This window comes from Puma concolor, chromosome B3 (genome assembly GCF_028749965.1).
Source record: "Puma concolor isolate L17-30 chromosome B3, mPumCon1.1.hap2, whole genome shotgun sequence".
Classification (NCBI taxonomy): domain Eukaryota; kingdom Metazoa; phylum Chordata; class Mammalia; order Carnivora; family Felidae; genus Puma; species Puma concolor.
In genome coordinates, this window is record NC_141672.1 from 75,286,459 (window position 1) to 75,308,307 (window position 21,849).

General features: G+C 45.0%; 1 protein-coding gene across 3 annotated transcripts; it reads left to right on the forward strand.

The window, feature by feature from the left end:
* The first annotated feature begins 350 nt into the window (after positions 1–350).
* On the forward strand, positions 351–21,725 carry CB3H14orf93 (chromosome B3 C14orf93 homolog). 3 transcript variants are annotated; one of them, XM_086710145.1, is made up of 8 exons: positions 351–417; positions 11,825–11,972; positions 12,111–12,871; positions 15,056–15,376; positions 18,741–18,802; positions 19,028–19,131; positions 20,310–20,422; positions 20,674–21,725. In XM_086710145.1, the coding sequence occupies exons 3-8, from the start codon at positions 12,272–12,274 to the stop codon at positions 21,091–21,093; spliced, it is 1,620 nt and encodes a 539-aa protein (XP_086566271.1). In that variant the 5' UTR covers positions 351–417; positions 11,825–11,972; positions 12,111–12,271; the 3' UTR covers positions 21,094–21,725. The 3 variants fall into 3 exon arrangements, with proteins under 3 accessions (XP_086566271.1, XP_025775514.1, XP_086566273.1); XM_025919729.2 differs by having other exon boundaries at positions 11,825–12,871; XM_086710147.1 differs by lacking the exon at positions 15,056–15,376 and having other exon boundaries at positions 11,825–12,871.
* Positions 21,726–21,849: the final 124 nt, after the last annotated feature.

The following is a 21,849-nucleotide window of genomic DNA, read 5'->3' on the forward strand; positions in this document are numbered from 1 at the left end:
CAAGTCTAGAATTTCACTGAGTAGCTAACCAAGTTTAGCAATGTCCGAAGGAGCTCGCTCACTGGACTGTTACTCATATTGATGCCGAGGGCCTCGTTTCGCTGAGAAAGGACGGTGGGAAAGGGTGAGGAGGGTGAGAAAGTGAAAGGAAAGGGACAGAGGCGGGGAAAAGGATAGATGCCAGCCAACCGCTAGGGTCCAGATGGCAGGGGGTCTGGGTCGGGGGTCGGGCTGCCCTCAGGGGCCCCCTGGGGACCCGGCCCGTGGCGCGGCGCGTGTGCTCGCGGGCGGGGCGCCCCGCCGCCGGCGGCGACCAATCCGGGAGGGCGTCCGGGGAGGGGCGGAGCTTACCGGCTCGGGCGCCGCGAGTCCTCCTTTTTGCACACACACGAATACAAAGAGCCATACGACCTTCGGGTATCCTTTTTCCATTTTTTTTCCTCCTTAATCTTGTGTGTGTTTTCAAAATTTTTAAAAATAGAGATCTGTGGCAGTGCTGGGGTGAGGAAACTGTTGCTAAGGGGAATTTGCGCTTTCCCCCATTTCTTTTTCTGTCTCTCTTCCTCTTTCTTTTTCCTGGTCAAGGTTTTAAATATACCAAGAAGTTGAGAAGCAGGATGGCCGTGTACAACTGTTAACAGCCAAATTTGTAGAGATTTTTTTTCTTTTTGTTATCATAAAAGAAAACTGGTAAATTTTTATGGTCGAGGGATTTAAAAAAAATTAGACGCTTGGGAAGTATAGATTTCTTTCTTCTTCGTCTTCTTCTTCTTTTTAGGCGGGCTGAAGGGATAATGTAAATTTCTGCCACGGGCAACGTCAAGGGCAACGTCGAAAGAAGCGGAGATTTGAGACTCTCTCACAAAGCTGTTTGCGTGCGTTTTACACACCCTCCCCCAGAATCAAAACCAAGTGGCTTGAATGTGGCAATTGTCCAAGGCCAATAGGTTAAAAATGTTTGGATATTATAATTGAGACACTCATTTCCCTGGGGAGGTGGGCAAAGCCCTTCTTACAAATGTGTCTTACATTTTCATGAAGACTGTGTGTGTGTGTGTGTGTGTGTGTGTGAGCAAATGATATCATAAAGATTTATCTTGGGGTTTTGTGCTTTGTGTATATGTACAGTGTGTGTATATGTGCCATATCAGATTTTGTTTTCAAAAAAAGATTACCTTTGGTTTTATGTGTGCAAAGTAGCCCTTAGGATGTGATTTTTTTTTTTTCTGTTGTGTTCCCAAAAGTGATTAAAACAGGATTTCGTGTGCAAATTAGAGTTTAGAAGAAATCCTGTTCTTAGCATACTTAGGCACTTTCATTTTATGTGCATTTACTGTATTTTTCTACTACTCTTCTAAAGTATCAGTGAATAATTAAATAATTGCCAGGGAGTATATAGTCCATGTGGCAAACGAGGGTAGGCAATTTATTGAATCTGTGGTTCAAAGCCTTCTTTAGTGATTGTTTTGCCTAAGTGGTTTTGCTTTTTATTGTCTCACGTTCATAAATGTACAGCTGTGTATATTTTGGCCTTTATGTGTGGTTTCGTTGGTGTGTTCTGAAGGGAAGGTCTCCCTTGGCTTTTTGACAAAAATGGTCGTTTATAGGTTGGGATTTGTTTGAAAAGCTCCACAGCTGGCAAAGTGTCAGGAAAATAATCCAGTCAAGTCCAATTCTCAAAAACTGTTCATGATGGTTGTGATGGGGGAGGGGCCAGAGGAGGCAAAGGCAAATAATACAAAGGAGGGATAAGAAATGCATTTTGGTTATCATGTTGCATTTTTGGAATGGGAAGCCTTCTCCTCGTGTGGAAGAGTCACAGAAAAGGATAAGCATGAGGACAAAACAAGCTTAGAGCAGGACCTCCTGTTATATGAGCCATATTCTCCCGTCATTCTGTTACAGAACCAGTGTCTTCTATTAGGAGTTATACGGAAAATATATTAAAATCTGCATTCGCAGATTGGAGTGAAAGCATAGGAAGTATATGGGGTGATGAGGGAGAAACTGGAATGTCACCAGTGAAGTAGCAACCAGGATATAAAAGGATCTACTGTAGAGTTCAAATTTCATTACAACAGAGCCTCTGTATGGTGATGGTAACACAGTTCTATTCCTCAGCTAAAGTCCTATTCAGTGTCAAGTAGCATTTGGGACGCCTCAACAACAGCTTTAAAATTATTTGTACAAGTCTTGAAATTCATAATGAAAGTCGCCCTCTGTGGGCACTCTAGGTTACTTACCTGTACTGGGTGTATTTTTATTAACTAACAATGCAAGTCATATCAGTACTTAATAAATACTGCCTCAAATACGGATCATTCCACAAGTTTAGACCTGCATGCATATCTCTGAAATCTAGTCAGATTACGGTGATTTTGTGATGGCCGCGGTGCTGGGAATTTTAATGGAGCTTTGCTCTTTCTAATTCTTTTTCACATCACTGCAGGGCATCACTTTTTAACTTCTCGTGAGAGAGCTCTTGTAGAGCAGTACACTTGCTAAGCCATTTGATTTTTACTAGGAACCTAGGTTCATGTCCAAGGTCCCTGCGTTGAGTCCCACGAATATATCGTTGGCTTGGCCTTCCTACCAAAGCACAGCTGAACTCAGTTGACTTTGGGGTTCCTAGAGATGAAAACTTTGAACTAAGGGGAACTGCCCCCTTGCTAGTGGGATCTGAAAGGTCTGTAACCAAGGCCGACAGGAATTAAAAGCTTTCCACCACCAAATGTATGAGACCTTTTTGTGGCCACTGAGTTTATAATCGTGTACACGCAGCCTTGTAAGCAGCAGAGGACAGAACCGAGTAAACAAAACAAAACAAGCTAAAGATGGCGCCTAACGGCCCTGAAAGAGCCTAGCAGTCGTGTCCCGCCCTGAAAAGGCCCCTCCCCTCCCTGGCTCGTTGAGTGATTGTGGAATGCAACCAATAACGTCCCTGGCCCTGCTCCCTTCGTCGTTCAATCGCCAATCACCGGGAGCCAGAGGACAGGAGGGGCGGTGCCTCGCCACGTGCGCGCGCTGGCTGGGTACACGGGCCGGCGCCGCGGTCTCTCTCCCCAGCCCGCGAGCTCGTGTAGTTGTAGCTGAGTCAGCTGGCCGCGGTGGCGCGCGGCACACGCGGTGGAACACCCGTGATGGAACACCTGTAGGGCTGCCAGAGCAGGACCGCCGCAGGAACTTCCGGGCTGTTCCCAGACCGAGTCCTCAGAGCTTTTGTAGCCACGTAGTGTACCCACGGTGAGGCGGCGAGATCCCAGCGCCTTGGGCCACTCGGTTATTTGCCGCTACACCCCATTCCCCGGAACCCCCTGGGTATTCTCTGAGGTTGGGCTTAGTGGCGAGTCGCCATGACCCCTGCGGCCTCGAGGGCTGTGCTCGAGCTCTGTTCCTCCTGCGTCGCTGCCGGTCGTCTGCTTGTAGCTGAACCACGCTCCCTTCGGAAATGGTTCTTCTGTCTCTGGTGCCCACCTTGTCATCTCTGACTAATATTTAATCAACTAACATTTATCGAGGGCTCACAGGGCACATGATACAGCTTTAGGAGCTGGTGGTTCATTTTTCACTTGATCCAGCAATGCAGGACTTGCCCTTTATGTCAGGCACATTTCTCGGAAAATCTTAAACCAGAATTTTAATCTTACCAAGTTACATTTTAACAAATGTAAATGAAAAAGACCGCTACACTAGGCTAAAAACCCTTGTACCACCATACAAGTGTACATGAAAATTTCAGGCGAATGGAATCCTTTTCTTAGGATCTCATTCTCCCCCTAGGTCTACATTTCTTGTTTTTTTAATCCCTGAAAATGAGGTTTTAGATAGTCTGCAGATTGTGAGATGGGTCAGTCTTTCAAAACATAGGAAAGTAATATTTTATGGTATTTGTTTCTCTGCTCTTGTGTGATAAAAGAGCTCTTTTTTGATAGAAATAAGTTCTGAGGGACGCCTGGGTGGCCCAGTCAGTTGTAAGTGTCAGACTTTGGCTCAGGTCATGACCTCATGGTTCCTGTGTTCCAGTTCCCCCCACCCCCCTCCATCTGGCTGGCTGCTGTCAGCACAGAGCCTGCTTCAGATCCTCTCTCCCCCTCTCTCTATGCCCCTCTCCCACTCTCACTCTCTCTCAAAAGTAAGTAAACATTAAAAGAAAAGAAAGAAATAGGTTCTGAGAGTACCTTCCAACAGGTGAGCCATATTACACCTCCAAGTGGAGGAGCAGGGCTGACCAGCACAGCAGGAGCTTTAAGTGGCCGTTTTCCTTTTTTTATTTCTTAAAATGAAAATTATGGTATGCATTGCTGTGCTTTCCGTAATCACATTTAAGGAGTTCCGTTGCTAGCGTGACCCTGAATGAGTCAAGGGCCCATTATAAAGACATATATCATTAGAGTGATACCATATCATAGACATCTATTAAAAGGAAACTTTTATTTTTCATAGTTTGGAGGCAAACTCAGTCATGCAGAAAATTCAAGCTCAGAATGGGTTGAAAGCAAGCAAGGGAGCTGCCAAGAGTATGATATATTTAGTTCTAACAAAAATACATGTGACTTGGGAGGAAAGGGGTAGTTAAGATTATGGACAGTCTCACCCTGAGACAGCCTCAGACAGTCTCATCTGTCTGAAGAAGATGACTTTTCTTTCTTTTTTATCTAAATATTTATGAAGAAAATATCAGAATTATTGAAAAATGCACTTTCTGGGCTCCTTTCACATGTATTAAAATTAGACAAATACGGAATGAACCTCAAACATATATTTTATGCAAACTTAAGTTTGACAACTGTTGTTACTTTGTGTTGGCAACTCATCAAAAGATTATAGATCTTTTTCTTTCTTTCTTTTTTAACTTTTATCTTTTTAAAATAAGTTCTGTACCCACTGTGGGGGCCCAAACCTACAACCCCTAAATCAAGAGTTGCATGCTCTATGGACTGAGCCAGCCAGGTTCCCTTAAAAATCTTTTTCTTAACACTCAGTTCTAAAAGTTGATAGCATTTTGTAAAAGGTCTGTATGTTTTTCTGTGGTGGTCAACCTTAGTTTATTCCTTTTTTTCCTCTCTTGAACAAAAATATGAATTCTTGGCTTTAAGATAAATTAGCAATCTGAGGTGTGCCTGGGTGGCTCAGTTGGTTAAGGGTCTGACTTTTGATTTCAGCTCAGGTCATGGTCTCATGGTTCCTGAGATCAAACCCCTAGTCCAGCTCCTTGCTGACAGCGAACAGCCTCTTTGAAATTCTCTCTCTGCCCATTCCTGCCATGCACGTGTGCTCTCTTTCACTCAAAATAAATAAACATTGCAAAAATGATAAAGTAAATTAGCAATCTGAAATTGCAAAAGTTGACAGTATTAAAATGTTTAATAATGATGGTACAGACACTGCCCAGATAATTTACTACAGTTAACCATTGCTTTGCCAAGCACTTCATGGATTGCTTCATGGGTTATTGAGTTAAACAGTTATACATTTTGAGAAATATAATAAAGATATCAGAATAAATTTTTTGTTCCTTAATAGTGTTGGCAGAGTTAAATGGGCTCTAGAACCATAAGCCAGTGTTGGAAAAAAGCAAGAATAATTAATTATGTTAGTCTGGGAGTGTTAGAAAAGGATTTAACAGGTTGTAACAACAGATAATATAGCACTGTTTATAATAAAGTTCTGTTATCAATTTGAATTATTCATGCCAAGAAAAATCTGCCTCTAAGTAAAAAAGAGAGTCTCAGTAGTGTATCTTTGTCTTCCTCTCTCCACCTCAACGAATCTTTGCTCTGTATCCGTTTTTTCTTCTCTGCAGTCTCAGGCAACAGTTACCCTTCCTTCTTTCTTACATTGGGAAGAGCCTTCCCAAAAGAAAATTTAATTATTTTCTAATAGCTTCATCCTTTACTTTTTCATGGGCTTTTACTTTCTTTTAAGTCTTTTTTTTTTTTTTAAGTAGGCTCCACACCCAACCTGGGACTTGAAATCATGACCCCTGAGATCAAGTCACATACTCTATCGACTGAGCCAGCCAGGAAGCACAACCACCCTTTTTTAAAAATTTTCTTTCTTTTATTTTTTAAGTTTGTCTTTATTTTGAGAGAGAGAGAGAGAAAAGGAGAGAGAAAGAACAAGCTGGGGAGGGGCAGGGAGAGAAGGAGAGAGAGAGAGAGAGAGAGAAAGAGAGAGAGAGAGAAGGAAAGAATCCCAAGCAGGCCCCGGGCTGTCAGCACAGACCCCAATGTGGGATTCAAAGACACAAACTGTGAGATCATGACCTGAGCCAAAATCAAGAGTCTTTGTTTTGATGCAGTCCCAATGGTTTATTTTTGCTTTTGTTTCCGCTGCCTCAGGAGACATGTCTAGAAAAATGTTGCTATGGCTAATGTCAGAAAAATCACTGGCCTTTTTCTTTCTGCTTTGTAAATATACCAAAGCTCTAGGGCCCCTTCTGACTTCCTATTTCCTTCCTTCCTTTCATAACTAAATTCTAGAAGACTTGATTTCATGTCTTGCTTCCATTTTCTCTCCATCATTCCTCTTTAATCTATTGCATAGTTTTACTTTCATTACAGGATTTACCTTTCTGGTCATCACCAGTGACCATCACGGACAAATAAAATATATCTCCTTAATTTTCATCTTTTTTAGCCATTCTGCTGCACCTGTCACAGTGGATTAGATCCACTTTCTTGACATTCTTTCTACTTTGGCTTTCATAACACTCTTTTTCTCCCACCTCACTGACCATACTTCTCTTTTAATGAAGCCTCTTCCACAAATTGGCTTGAAGCGCTGTCCTTGGCCTTTGCATTTCACACTTTATCTTTACTTCTTGGAGAGTGCATTCACTTTCTCAGGTTTAGCTACTTCCCTCCTGCCAAGATTCTAAATCTGCATCCCAGCTCTGACCTTCCTCTTGTTTTGTTTTGTTTTGTTTTGTTTTGTTTTGTTTTGTTTTGTTTTCCAGTCCGAGTCAGTTGCTATCAGGACATACATTTAAAGATGTTGCTGGGGCGCCTGGGTGGCTCAGTCGGTTGAGCGTCCAACTTCAGCTCAGGTCACGATCTCGTGGCTTGTGGGTTTGAGCCCCACATCGGGCTCTGTGCTGGTAGCTCGGGGCCTGGAACCTGCTTCTGATTCTGTCTTCCTATCTCTCTGCTCCTCCCCTGTCCATGCTCTGTCTCTTCCTCTCTCTCAAAAATAAATAAATATTAAAAAAATAAAGATATTGCTATCAGTTTGAAATTTAACTTGTTAAGTAAACACTCATCTGGGGTGCCTGGCTGGCTCAGTTGGTAGATTATGTGATTCTTGACTCATGAGTTCCAGCCCCAAGTTGGGTGTAGAGCTCCCTAAAAAACAATCAATCAATCAATCAATCAATCAATCAATAAAAATACACGTCTTCTTTAACATGATGGTACCTCCTCTCAGCATCCTCATTTCTATCATCTGTCAATGTACCATCTTCTGGCTCTCAGACTGATAATCTTGAAGTTGTCTAGTAAAGAAATATTATCAGATCTTCCTCCAGGATGTTGAACCTGCATATCCACAATCCTCATTCTCACCTCACTTCAGGATTAAACAGTCTCCTAATCTCTAACTCTTCCACTTTAGGTGTCTAAGACAGGGGTCAGCAAACTACAGCCCATACATAGGACATTTCTGGCCTACCATCTGTTTTTGTATGGCCCATGAGCTAAGAATGGCTTTTACATTTTTTAATTAAATATAATATTTTATGACATTTCTTTGTCCATAAATAAAGTTTTATTGGAACATAGTTGTGCTCATTGTTTATGTATTTCCTGTGGCTGCTTTGTGCTACAGTGGCAGAGTTGAGTAGTTGTGATAGCAACCACATGACTTGCAAAGCCAATATTACTTACTGTCTGGTCCTTTACAGAAAAAGTTTTGCCGACCCCTACTCTAAGAATTTCCTTAACTTGGTTTTCAAAATCCTGCATCAGTGTTCCGTACCTTTCTATATAAGCCCCTTTACTCTGACCTCACACATGTACCCTGTTAATTCCTGTAATGTTTGTTTTTTCTCTCATCTCTCATATCGTCTTACCACCCTCCCTGTTCATTCTATACATTGCTCTGTTGGAGGTTTTTCCTCTGTAAGACCCCTTCCTCATGATTTCATTCTGTTCATCTTTCCATTATTTTGAACTAACTAATTAAGAATTTTTGTCTGCACCATATTTTTAGGCACTTGTATGTATTTTGTTTTGTCCTTTGAACATTTCATTCTCACATATGCTGTAATCTCCTTGCATGTAAGGACTTTGTCTTCCCTTCATTTGAGTACTTAGAGGTGGCAATCCATTTTGGTGACTCATCCTTCAGCATGGCCTTGCATACTGAGAGTTTTTAGAAACAACTTTTTTTTTTTCTAACTGTTCTTTTTCTCTAATGGGGATATATGTAACTCACGATAAATAAGTGTTTGTTTTGCTTTTAATCCAACTTATCCAACATTTAAGTTGTTATCTGGTTAGTAAATATTATAATGTGAAAGATTCTTTTATTACCTGATGGCCCTTATTTCTTTCCTTGTCCTTTTTTTTTTTTTAAGTTTTATTTATTTATTTTGAGAGAGATAGAGAGAGAGCACAAGTAGGGGAGGGGCAGGGAGAGAAGGAGGCACCATCAGCACAGACCCCAACATGAGCTCGAACTCATGAACCATGAGATCATGACCTGAGCTGAAATCAAGATTTGGATGCTTAACTGACTGAGCCACCCAGATGCCCCTCTTTCCTTATCCTTTTCATTTCACTGTCTTTGAGCTTAAGTGGCTAGGGGAGCCACGGAAATGAAGTCAGCAGGAATGTCCATAGAAACTAAAAAAGAGGTAAAATAAAACCTTGGTTTGTGAGCATAATTCATTCTGGAAACATTCTTATAATCCAAAGCACTTCTATATTAAAGGGAATTTCAAGAACCACTGGCTCAGCTGTAATTATGTGACTTTTAGTGTCACATACTACTCGTATTGCAAGACATCACTCCTTTATCAAGTTAAAATTTATTAGAAATGTTTGCTCATCTTGAAGAACACTCGCAGAACAAGTTACTCACAATACAAGGTTTTACTGTATTTGAATACCCATTGTGCTGCACTGCACTGTACCAGGTTTATATAGACAGGTTAATTTAAAAAAATACCTATTTGTTGCTCTGAATGTGACATTCTAAAGCAGACATAGTTAGGTAATACACAAAGGAGAAAAGCAGAAATAAGTTGAGGAACAAAATTATAGAGAGGGTAGAATCATGATTTTTTTATGTCAACACAAATATGAAAATAATATTTATCATTAAAAGCTGGCAGAATTGAATATTACCCTTAGTCTAAAGCCAGCTCATGAGAGTAAGTAAATTGCAAATACTCTGTTTTCTTAATTACCTTTCTAATGTACATCATAGAAGGTTTAGTATGTTTACATGCATCTTTGTAGACTTGAATTTATTGTTTCTTAGAAATTTGTTATTAAATTTAGGGGGGGAAATGTAGGGGAAAAATCATCTAAGTTCCATTCCAAGCCACAGCATTTTTTTTTTTTTTTTTTTTTTTTTTGAGATTGGAAAATCAGGATGGGGGTCCAGGATGGGAACACAAAATATTTCAGGAACAATCATAATATCATTCAGCTGCTATTTGTGGAGCACTGACCATATGCCAGCACTCTGTAGGTGCCTTACATACATTATGTATAGTCATCACAAAAACTCTCAAAGTAGGCAGAGATGAGAACACTGGGGCTCAAAAAAGGGAATAATTTGCCCAATTTCACACAGCTGCTAAGTAGTGCAGCAGGATGAGAACCCCAAATATATATATTTTTTACTTCCAGTTCTGTGCTGTTTGGGGAAGAAGACCAGTCGAGGTGGAGGGAAGGGCTCAAGGCAGGCACAACAGTGTCAGGGGTAAAGGCCTCTTGCAAGAAAGAGTAAGTGTTCTGGGTAAGAATGTGGTTGTTGTCAATTTGGTACCAGAAGGGGTACCTACCCAGTATCCCAACCTGATGCATCTTAGTTTCTGATTTCACAAATGCTGAACCCAACTGGCCACTATCTGTATGTTATCCTCTACATAACTGTCTTTTTCTCACAACAGCCACGTTTCACATTAAACTCCTTGCATAATGTTGGTTAAAGACCCTGCGAGAACAGTGAAGTCCCTTATTTAAGAAGAGAAAGGATACATAAATGACACATCCATAAGTTGACATAAGAATTGCTTAGTGCTTTCCTCTAACCTTTAGTTTTAGATTTAGCTGTGCCTTCCGGTGACTCTAATGACAGAGAAGCTGCAAATAGATTTGAGTTCAGTTCTTACAAAAAGCGAATACCTGGCACGGAAACCGTTTTTTCGATATATAAGGTGGAAAGAGCAAATTAAAGACTATTCTTTAATAACCAAATGTAATTAAAATGCATTGTGAGATTTACGTTTTAGTACCTCAGAGGCACTGATATTACCTGTTTCTGAAATGAGATTGCTGATGCAGAAAAAAGCCCCCAAATCTCAATATATAGAAAATTTTCTTAACCGCCTCTTTTTTTAATTGTGATGTTATGATATAATTTAAAGGGTAAGATGGAAATGTATCTCTTGTGCAAATTATAAACATACTCAAGACTTTGTCACTTAGGGAGCTTCAGGAAGAAGGATTCTTTTTTCTATAATCAAGTATTTAGAAAAGACAATTTGAAGTTCCTTGGAGTGTTCTCGGTGGTACAATCCAACCCTCCCACACCTTTTCTTCTTTTTCTTCTCGAATGGTTTAGTTGCTTAACTAGGGTGATTCAAAAGTAAGGCACTTTGGCTTATCATTGGTTTTCTGGTTTCTTCTTTTTTTTTTTTTTATTTTTAACGTTTTATTTATTTTTGAGACAGAGACAGAGCATGAACAGGGGAGGGGCAGAGAGAGAGGGAGACACAGAATCGGAAGCAGGCTCCAGGCTCTGAGCCATCAGCCCAGAGCCTGACACGGGGCTTGAACTCACGGACCGCGAGATCATGACCTGAGGTGAAGTCGGACGCCTAACTGACTGAGCCACCCAGGTGCCCCTCTGGTTTCTTCTTTAATGGGGCTGGTCATGTGGGCAAAGTGGCTTAGCTATGTAAACGTGCCTGTTGAGCTTTGTGCCTGTTGAGCTTTGCCGCTCCCTCAAGGAGCTTGAGAAGTGGAGGTGAGGGGCCCAGGAGGTGATTTCTCTGGGCTACCAGCTGTAGGATTCAGAACAGCTGGACTTCTTTTCAGGGGCTGGAGACCCAGATGCACAAGCGTGAGAGCAAGGGGGCTGTGCAGCCCCAGGTCACCACAGCTTGATTCTCTGATCCAGCTTTTCCCTTCCTTTCCCTGCCCCATCCCCAAAGCATCAGGGATATAATAGTGTGGGGTTGGTGACGTGTTGAGGGCTGCAGTGATCGGCATATTCCTTATTTAGGAGTCTTACTCTGAATGCATCTGTAAGAAAATTATAGAGAGGGTAGAATCATGATTCTTTATGTCAACAAAAAGTGGTCTCAGTTAAAAAAAAAAATAAATGCTAGATTGAAAGTAGCAATAACTGGATTCTGCTGTCTCCCTATGACCTTGAAAAGATATATCACTTCTCTACATGTCTCTTCTGTGGACCTGGGGTAATATGTGTTTCCTAGAGCTGCTGTGTGAATGAGATAACCTGCAAGGAGTGTTCTGAACTCCTTCAGGAATAATGTCAAGGAGACAAAATGCAATGACTGTTATTAGGGCAAAGATAGTGAGGAGAAGACAGATCTGCATTTTCTTCCTTAATCTTCTAATCTTTCCAGAATCTTGTGGGTCCTTTTGAGTCCCTGCTCTGTTCCTTAGGTCGGAGTGGTGGCGGGTTCCATGCTTGGGTGCAGGAAGAATGCCTTCTACTCCATGAAACTCTGTTCATCAGGAAGGCCTGTGTAGGCACCACGCTTTTGGCCACGGGTGAGTGGGACACCCAGCGAGTTGTGCTAGGAGAGCACAGGATCTGCAGGTAGAAGAAGGCATCTCTCCTCCCCAGGCCGAGGACAGGTAGCCATGGACTGTGTGCTCCCTCACGGCTTGCCTGCTCCTCCTTCACAGAATCCACCGCCTGGTGCCCAGGCTCCTCTGGTCACCCTCCATGACAAAGGAAAGTGAATGCAAAGAGGCCAGAGCTTCCTACCGACTGGAGTCCAGTGACTGGGGACGCCTTTTGGAGCAGTCCGGCAGTGTGACCGAAGTTGTTCCTGCTGCGGTCAACCATGTCCTTCAGTGCCACCATTCTCTTCTCCCCTCCTGGTGGCAGTGAGGCCAGATGTTGCTGCTGCGCCTGTAAGAGCGAGACTAGTGGGGGCAGCACAAGCTCTCAGGGCGGGAACCCTCCTCCCAGCACCCCTATCACAGTGACCGGACATGGCCTGGCGGTTCAGAGTTCAGAGCAGCTCCTTCATATTATCTACCAGCGCGTGGAGAAGGCAGTGGGCCTGGCTGAGGCTGCTCTGGGGCTCGCCAGGGCCAACAACGAATTACTAAAATGTCTCCAGGAGGAGGTGGGTGAGCTGAGGCAGGGGAAAGCCTCCGCCCCTGAGGAAGATGGGGACGGCAGGGCCCAGGGCTCCCCACCCGAGGAGGCTGGGCCTCTCAAAGAGAGCCCCGGGGAAGCCTGCAAGTCCGCATCTGCCGCAGAGGAGGAGTGTGACAGCGTGGGCAGCGGCATGCAGGTGGTGATTGAGGAGCTGTGGCAGGTGGGAGCCGCGTCGGCTGTGGGTCCCGGGCCTTTGGGCTTCCCGGCCGGCCAGAGAGACACGCGGCTCCCCGGATGCACCCTGGCTGCCAGCGAGGCGGCCCCGATGCTCAATCCCGTGAGTATGGCCTCAGAGCAGGACGCCAGTGTCGTGTGGTAGCTCCTGACTGCTTCTCCTGGCCTTTCTCTCCTCCTTCCCCCTCCCTCTAGTTTCTTTCCAGCCGTAAGCCTTTCTTTTGGTTTTACTTGTGCTAAAACAGGACAGCACCAAGTCTCCTTAGCCAGCAGGGATAGTCGGCACTCATCTGTTTTCTTCTGAACCTCAACCTCTTCGGCAGGTCATTGCTGGTGTGCGTGGTGATGGTCGTGCCCTTCCCTCCTTCTCAGGAGCTCTGTGTGCCACCTTCTCCTCCACAGCTGGCTCAGCTGCTCCAGGGGCTCTGCCTCTCCTGGCGAGAAGGCCTGCCGTGCACAGACGGCTCATTCATATTTTATCATGGGCCCTCTGCTTGCCAAGAGGAATTCAGTACAGAGAGAGATGGGAATGTGGAGGGGGGAGATGCAGAGGTGGAGAGGAAGGGAGAGCTGGAGAGGAGAGGGACAGAGGGGGACAGAGAGGGAGGAGAGGGAAGGAAGGAGAGACGGAGAGGACAAAGGACACAAGACAGGTGTAGGGAGGGAAGGAGGCAGGTGGAAATGAAGGGTTGAGGAAGGAGAAAAAGTGAACCGAGCAGAGAGGAAAGGTGTATCTAAATGGAAAGAGAATATATGTGTGCCACAGAATGTGAGGGAAGGTGGGAGGGAGGCAGAGGGGAGGGAGTAACAGGAGGACAAGAAGCGGACAGACAGTCGTCGTCGAGAGCTCCTCGGAAGAGAATGGCATGTAGGGAGAACGAGGGGAGCAAGCGCACCTATTTCGTGTGCAGGAAAAGACACAGAAGCACCTTGTGCTATTTCAGTTTCTTTACTGCTCAGGGCCATCTGAGCAGGCAAACCCTGGCTGAGTAGAGTAAAAACTGCGGAGCGTGGCACACGGAAGTATGAAAAGGAGATGGAGCAACTACAGAGATCATAGAGATGGGAAAGTAACAGATGTGTCGCCACTTGAGAGACAGTGGGAGGTCTGGCAACCCTCCTCCCCCATGCTCCCGCCCTGCCCTCTCTTTCCTCCTCCAGCACGTGACAAGGCCCTGACACCCAGGAAAGAGAAAAGGATCAGAGCACACAGGGGAGATGGGAGGGAGGAAACTCCCAGCCCATCTGCTGGATCTGAGAAACGAATGTAGAAGCCCCATGTCCCCCTCCAGTGTCACGCTATAGCTGGTCACTGCTCCCTGAAGGCTTAGCCATGTGGGTGGGTGGTGGTCACTGCCTCATGCCTCCTTCTGCCCAGCCAGAACTCAAGGGGGGTTTGGGGCTGCAGGGAGGTGGGAGGAGGCAGGAGGCACCAGGTACCAGGCCAGGCGATGCCCTGAGCTGTGGTTCTGTCAGGCAGGGAAGGCTTCCAAGCCGACAGGACGGAATTAGATTTCACAGCGCAGAAAGCAGCTCACGGGTCTATAAATCTCAGCCTCCTCCCCCGCTTCTTTCTGTGTTTCCCACCCCCCCCTTCACTGTTTTGTTTTCTTGGCTGCAGAAATCCCCCCTCCTTTCTTCCCTCAGTCTCCTTCCTCCCTCCTTCCTTTCCCTGCCCTGTGTGTCCTTGAGTGAGGGCACAGGCAGCAAGTAGATGTCAGGGCAGCGACGGTTGGATGCAGCCAGGGCAGGATCAAGTGAGGGCACAGACAGGTGGTGCAAAGGGAATGGGGTGGGAGGTGGGGGACAGTTGGTGCCAGCCTCTCTAGAAATTTCTGACTTTATAGCTCCCGTCTTTGCTCCCATTTTCTCCTATTTCTCCCTTTTGTTGTTATCATTTTATTTTCTTGTTTCTTTTCTTGCTCGGTGTTCCTTTCTTGTCATCACTTCCTCCCCCAGTGCCTTTTAGACAAAATACTTGCCTGGCTACGGTTCTTATACCCAAGAGCAAATCATAGAGGATTCCTCACAAATAGAGTGTCAGAAACAAGCGTTGTCCTTGTAATCAGTCCTATGGTAACGATTCAACATGAGAGGCCCTGGGTACCCCAGAAATATTTGCCAACACCCCCATAGGAGTACCAGAGAAACAAGCTATTGGCCATTAAAGACTGTCCTGGATTCCCCCTGCTTTCCACTCTCTCATTATCCTTGACCAAAGAATGATGGGTGACCGGGTTCCCCTAAGCCTGGATGGCTAATAGGCTATTCTTTTTTATGTTCTTAGCTGGTGGATGATTATGTGGCCTCTGAGGGTGCAGTACAGCGGGTGCTGGTCCCTGCTTATGCCAAGCAACTCTCACCAGCCACACAACTGGCTATCCAGCGGGCAACCTCAGAGACAGGGCCAGAAAATGGAACCAAGCTGCCACCGCCCCGCCCTGAGGACATGCTCAGTGCTGCAGCTGCGCTGGACGGTGCCTTGGAAGAGTCAGGCCCTGGGGGAACAGGGGAGCTGAGACACTCTCTAGGGTTTACTGCTTCCCCATGCAGGACCAGAGGGAGTGGGCAGAAGAACTCCAGGCGCAAGCGGGATCTGGTACTCTCCGTGAGTGAGCTCAATTCTATAAATTTTTCTTCAGTCTGGAGAGATAAGAATGAAGTGTGGGTTGATTTTAAACTTCCCATATTGATTGAGTGGTGTCCTGTATCATACTGGAGAGGGAGGGGCAAGTAGCCCTAGGGACAGGCAGTCCCCCTGCTAATCATGGAATTTTTTTAAGGCTTTGCCAAATAGATTGAAATCTTCTGTTTAAAGAGAAGGGAATTATATCACACCTCCTCCCAATGATCTAATAATCCTGGTGGGAAGATCTTTAAGGGATTGAGCAGACCGACCGCTGAATGCTAGCACTGGAAACAGCCTGCCATTTATCAGTGTTCAGGGTAAGCAGCAAGGGACCCATTGGCAGAAAGGCCAAGGTATCCTGAGGTGGTCCCAAACCCCAAGGATGCAGAGGACCACTAGACACTCAGCTCAGTTATGAAGGTTTGGACAGTCTAGTGATCCAAAGGGATCTTGGCAGGGAAGGTACCAGGTTGAACCAGTTTTGCCTGAAACTTGGAGTGGCTTGGAGCCTTAGGAACATCACTAAGTATCCTGCAGTGCACAGGGCAGCCCCCAAAAATTATTCGACCTAAAATGTCCATAGTGCCAAGGTTGAGAAACCCTGTTCTAAGGTAACCATTGTCCTGTGGATCAACTCTGTGCCCCAGAACATCTTTCTGATAACCACGGGGGTGTTCCTTAGCTAGATCGTGTTCATATGGACTATAAGCCATTTCCTTTCTCTGGCTTATGGCTGATAGAGTAACTGGAGAGTTCTGATTAGGAGGGGAGCTCATCATTCACACCCATCCGAAGAAATCTCACAGCATAGCCCCTTTCCTCCTGTCACAGTCTTAGTAAAGGTTGAAGACAGCCGGTTACGCGCACACCTTCTTCATCTGCATTACTTCTTTCTTCTTTTTCCCTTTCCTAAGGGCTCCTGACTCTTACTCTCCCTTTCACTTGATTTGTTTTTACACCGAGGGATTCTTTTCATCCCTGGGAAGGAAGACACCGTTCATAATCCGAATCAACTGGTTTCTAACCTTCGTTTTATTTTATTTTATTATCTTTTTTTCCAGACTTCATTTAAAATTTTGGTTATGTTCAGGGATATCTCACTTATCACGAATAGGGTTTAGTTTTTCTGTCATGAATCTCTTGCTTCCAGTGATAGAAATGGAGGCATATATACCTAGAAATGCATTTCAAGCATAGTGTTTAAATCATGAATAAATGTATGATAATTACAATTTGCATAAAATTAGGGTTTCCGACCACTTCATTCCTCTCCAGCCTACTGCCTCCAGCGAGAGGCCGGTGTGGAGGGCTGGCTCCCACCTGCCCTTTGGAGAGCCTGGTGAAACTGAGGACCTTGGAGGAGAGTACGCTCACTCCCCATGCTCTCTGTTACATTACTTGAAAAGGCCCTGGAGGACCGGTCAGGGAATTTTGCTGCCCATCACAGAGGAAGGTTTAAAATGTGGTTTAGAGGGAGAGGGCTCGCCGCAGGCCTTCAGTCTTCCAGCCTTTAGCTCTGGGAAGGAATCAAGGAGGCATCTCTCCAATCCACTCAGGCTGCTGTGGGTCACTGCTAGGGATCCAAAAGGACCAAACCGGAACCACTGACTTCTTGGAATGCTGCAAATCCCAGCTACCCATTGGGAATATATTTATTTTTAGCTCACTCAGGAGGTAGGTGAGCCAGCTGCCTTTACAGTCTTAACACTTATTATTGTCTCGGAGTATTTTCCCTTTCCACTTCAAGCCTGGTTTGATTTTTATCAGCTGATCTCTTCCAAGCCACTTGAATTGGAAGCTGTGCAACTCCCCTTTCTTCCTTTTTTTGCAACACTTTCGAAATTTTTTGAAGCATTTGCCCACCTCTTGTGATTCCTTAAGTTGGGACTTCTAAGAGGTAAAATATATAAAATATGAGAAGCTAGTTTAATTACAGGCCTTTTTTATAGAGTAGAGACCCTAACCATAAAAATTTCCTAAATTGATATGGTTAGTCAGTCATAGAAGCAGAAGGGTAAATGGGGATTTCTTAATTGAAACTGAAGTCTTGAGATCAGTATATGGGTCCATCGGTTTGGGACTGGGAATTTCCACTGACTGAGGGAGCTTGAGATAAAAAATATAATCAGGAACAGCAAAACTAAATTTAATAGGAAGAAATGTAAAATTCTGCATCAAAGTTAAAAAAGCAAAGCAGTTGTAGAATGGCAGAGATAGGAATCCATGTGAAAAGTAGACTTGAGTTGACAGCTCACAGGGAATGAACCCTGTGACATTGGGAATAGGGGTGGCGTTGCTAAGAAAGGTAACACCATCTTGGGTTTCATTCCTAGAAATGTAGAGTTCCATTCAGGGAAGTAATTCTCCCTTTGGCCAGGTCCCAGCTGATGGATTAGATTCAGTTCCCAGTGCCATGTTGTCCAAGGGACACTGGCAAGCCAGAGAGCCTGACGGTTTCATGAAGAGTCTGTTTGGAAACTGTCATGAGGAATGGCTGAAGGACTTGGGGATATTTAGACTGAATAGGAGAAGATTTGGGGAGTACATGAGACCTGTCTTCAAAGATGTTAGGTGCCGTTATAGGCAAAACTGGTCAGATTTTGGAGTCTAAGGCAAAACTTTTTAACAATTAGAGATGTTCAGCAGTAAAATAAGCTGGCCCAAAAAACTAGTGAGAACCCATTATTAAAGGTGTGTAAGCAAAGCTGAAAGCCTGTTCGATGATGTGAAAGGGAGGTTGGGTGATAGAGTCTCCAAGGTCCTTTGCATTTCACATTTCTGTTATTTTAGGTTTGTGTTTTTCAGACCATGGTGTGTATACCCCTGGGACTTGTGGTAATGTGCAAAAGGATATATACACCTAGGGCATTTTCCTGGGTCATCAATTGTACTAAAAGATTGGAAGACATTTTTAGATTAAAAAAATATAGATATATTGTAAAGAAAACTTTAAAATTTGCAAGAATAGGGGGCCTCAAGAAATGTCCACTTGCAGTAGTCTTGGTGTATATTTGCTCTCTCCTGGCTATTTGTAAGGAGTATGTTTGTGAAAATGTCTGAGACCTTTTGCTCTACTGATCATATTCCCCAGGAACAGAAAAGTAAGACCAGGGATGATCCTAGAGCTTCCATACAAATTAAATGAAAAGGACCAAAAAAGGGGGGACATTAGAAGTACTGACTTGGATAGGCTCTCTGGCTAAGAAAGAGTATCATCAGAAATGGTGCCCAGACTATGGGAAGGATTCGGGCAGAGAACCCCATAGAGACAATGCCTAGGGAACAGAGGAGGGTTCCATCATATACACTCTCAGCTTGAATCTGTGTTTGTTTTTTCGCCTAGAAATTGGTCCACAATGTGCATAACCACATCACCAACGACAAGAGATTCAATGGGTCTGAAAGGTACGATCCCCTTGAGGGAAAACAATCATAACGTACTCTGCCAAGGAGAGGGAACTAGAGGGCTGTTCCAGTGTAACAATGAGGCTAAGGCTTTGCTCTCACCATTGCCCCTTGCATCCTGCCCTTGGCCGTGAGGGCATTTACCACACAGTTGATTCATGTCAGGAATCTCTGTTTTTCTGGCTTTCAAAATGCTGACTGCCTTGTTCATGATCTTTGTGGCAGCATCAAGTCCTCTTGGAATATTTCAGTAGTGAAGTTCCTTCTGGAAAAGCTCAAGCAGGAGCTGGTGACCAGTCCCCACAATTACACTGATAAGGAGCTGAAAGGTGAGAAAAAACTGAATTAACTCCCATCTCATCCTTTTTCCACTCACTGTTCTTGTTCAGAGTAGAGGCATAATGGAGATGATTTGGGTGGTTTTCAAAAGAGTGGACTTAAAATAAAATTTTGGGGCTATTCTCACATCTTCTTCACAGAATTGTTTCTAATTGCTTTTTTATTCCCCTGCCCCGCTTGAACTGAAAATGGGAAAAGGAAAGGGCTGAAACCAGCGTGCATGATGTTTCTGCAGGGCCTGAATCTAGGGTGTTATGAAAAGGAAGTCGGGGCGCCTGGGTGGCTCAGTCGGTTAGGCAGCCGACTTCGGCTCAGGTCATGATCTCGCGGTCCGTGAGTTCGAGCCCCGTGTCGGGCTCTGTGCTGACAGCTCAGAGCCTGGAGCCTGTTTCAGATTTTGTGTCTCCCTCTCTCTGACCCTCCCCCATTCATGCTCTGTCTCTCTCTGTCTCAAAAATAAATAAACGTTAAAAAAAAAAGTAAAAAAAAAAGAAAAGAAAAGGAAGTCAGAATCCAGGCCTGCCCTTTCTGGTTTTTTTAAGTTTATTTATTTAGTTTAAGATGTGCGCGCTCACTCAAGTGAGGGAGGGGCAGAGAGAGAGGGAGAGAGAGAATCCCAAGCAGGCTCCACGTGTCAGTGCAGAGCCCAACAAAGGGCTTGAACTCACCGACAGAACCTTGAGATCATGACCTGAGCTGAGATCAAGAGTCTGACGCTCAACCTACTAAGCCACCCAGGCGCCCCAGGCCTGCCCTTTTGTCCCTAAATATTATGTCCTGGGTTTTCTACTTTCCTTACTCTTCTGTTTTTTTGCTTGTAGCTAACCCTGAAGCATTTAGAAAGCTGCTGTTGAAAAAGCACTTGAATCTACTACCAGCAGAGTAGAATGGGAGTGGGTTTAATTGAGTCAAGGGCCAGGGAGGGAGTTACAGAAGCTTGGACTTGTGTTCCCAGGGGGAGATATGGGTGGAGTCAGTGCTGGACATGGAGGTGAGCAGAGAGAGCTAAACCAAAGAGGAGTAAATACCTGCTGATGGGTCTGTGAGAAAGCCCACCATCTAGAGGGACCCTCACCTTCCCAGCCAACAGTGTTAGGGCAGAAAAAAGGGCTGAGGACCTGGTTCAGAGGACCCTGCTCTCTGCCCCCTCCCTTCTCCCTCCTCCCAGGAGCCTGTGTAGCCTACTTCCTTACTAAGAGGCGTGAGTACCGCAATTCCCTGAACCCCTTTAAAGGCCTGAAGGAAAAAGAGGAGAAGAAGCTTCGAAGTCGCAGATACCGGGTAGGTTTCTAGGCCTTCCTTTCAAGATGCTAAATGCTAAACCCTACTGAGCTGCAGTGGGAAGGGCCAGAGGACCTGGCATCTGAGAATAGGGTTGAGAGCCAGGAATGTTAGCAGGTAGAGGAGGAGGGAGGGGGGCTAGGTTCTCTCAGGCACAGATTTTACACAGCTTTCCTACCCGAACCCCTCTCCCCAAATCTAATCCTTAGTCTGTCTCTCTTCCTAATCTCTATCCTGGGCTCCTACCTTAGCTTTTTGCCAACCGATCCAGCATCATGAGGCATTTTGGACCTGAGGACCAACGCCTATGGAAGGATGTGACGGAAGAGCTGATGTCAGATGAAGAGGACAGTCTTAATGAGCCAGGTGTCTGGGTGGCCCGGCCTCCCCGTTTCCGGGCCCAGCGCCTCACGGAACTCTGCTACCACCTGGATGCCAACTCTAAGCATGGCACAAAAGCCAACCGTGTGTATGGACCTCCCTCAGACCGATTACCTTCTGCTGAGGCCCAGCTCCTTCCACCAGAACTTTATAATCCTAATTTCCAAGAAGAGGAAGATGAGGGAGGTGATGAGAATGGACCTGTCTCCCCATCTTTTGACCAACCCCACAAAACCTGTTGTCCTGACTTGAACTCCTTCATTGAAATCAAAGTGGAAAAGGATGAATGAAATCTATAACCAAGAATAACTCTGGCTTCTGCCACTCCCCATGTCCCAGAAATGGATGGCCACGGGGCTTCCCAGAATAACAAGATGTCCTCTGCAGTCTGAGAAAGCAAATCTGTCTCTCTTCTTAACACAGTCCCCAATGGAAGTGGAAGCCAGCAGCTGTGCTGGGATAAAGACTTATCTAGAAGGGGGAAAACCGCCCCCCACTGTGAATGGCAAGCCAGAAAATGCTTATTTCTAAGCATAAATAGTGCCTCGGGGAGCCTGAGCTGAAAAAAAGGAGAAGGATGGGTCTAAGAAACATGAGGCCTTCTTGACATCTGCCCCAGTCTCTGAGTTGGTTTTTTTTCTGGTTTCACTCAAAGCTCTGGGGAAGCAGCCCTGGTTGTACCTTCTGCTTCCCCATGACTGCTGGTCTGGCTCTGCAGTGGAAGCCGCACAGAACCAGTCCAGGATAATACTGCCACCTGGTGGGCAGTCTCAGCCATGGGCTTGATGCTTCTGAGCAGAACACGGCTGTGTCTCTATTTGGGAATTGGGATACAGATATAATAGCTATTGTTTATTGAATTATGTAAGGCAGATTTTATTATTCCCATCTTACACATGAAGAAATTAAAGCTTAAAGAGTTCCCATGTGTCACTAGCAGCTGCTCTCCCACTGTGCGACCAAGCAGTATATGAGGCTTTGTAGCTATTAGTCCTGTCAACCAAACTGTATTTTGAGGAAGGGGTGTGTGTGTGTGTGTGTGTGTG

Coding starts and splice junctions, on each gene's coding strand:
- CB3H14orf93 (XM_025919729.2), top strand. CDS start 12,272: ATGTCCTTCAGTGCCACCATTCTCTTCTCCCCTCCTGGTGGCAGTGAG. Junction 12,872..15,055: donor CGGCCCCGATGCTCAATCCC/GTGAGTATGGCC, acceptor TTATGTTCTTAG/CTGGTGGATGATTATGTGGC. Junction 19,132..20,309: donor CACTGATAAGGAGCTGAAAG/GTGAGAAAAAAC, acceptor CCCTCCTCCCAG/GAGCCTGTGTAGCCTACTTC.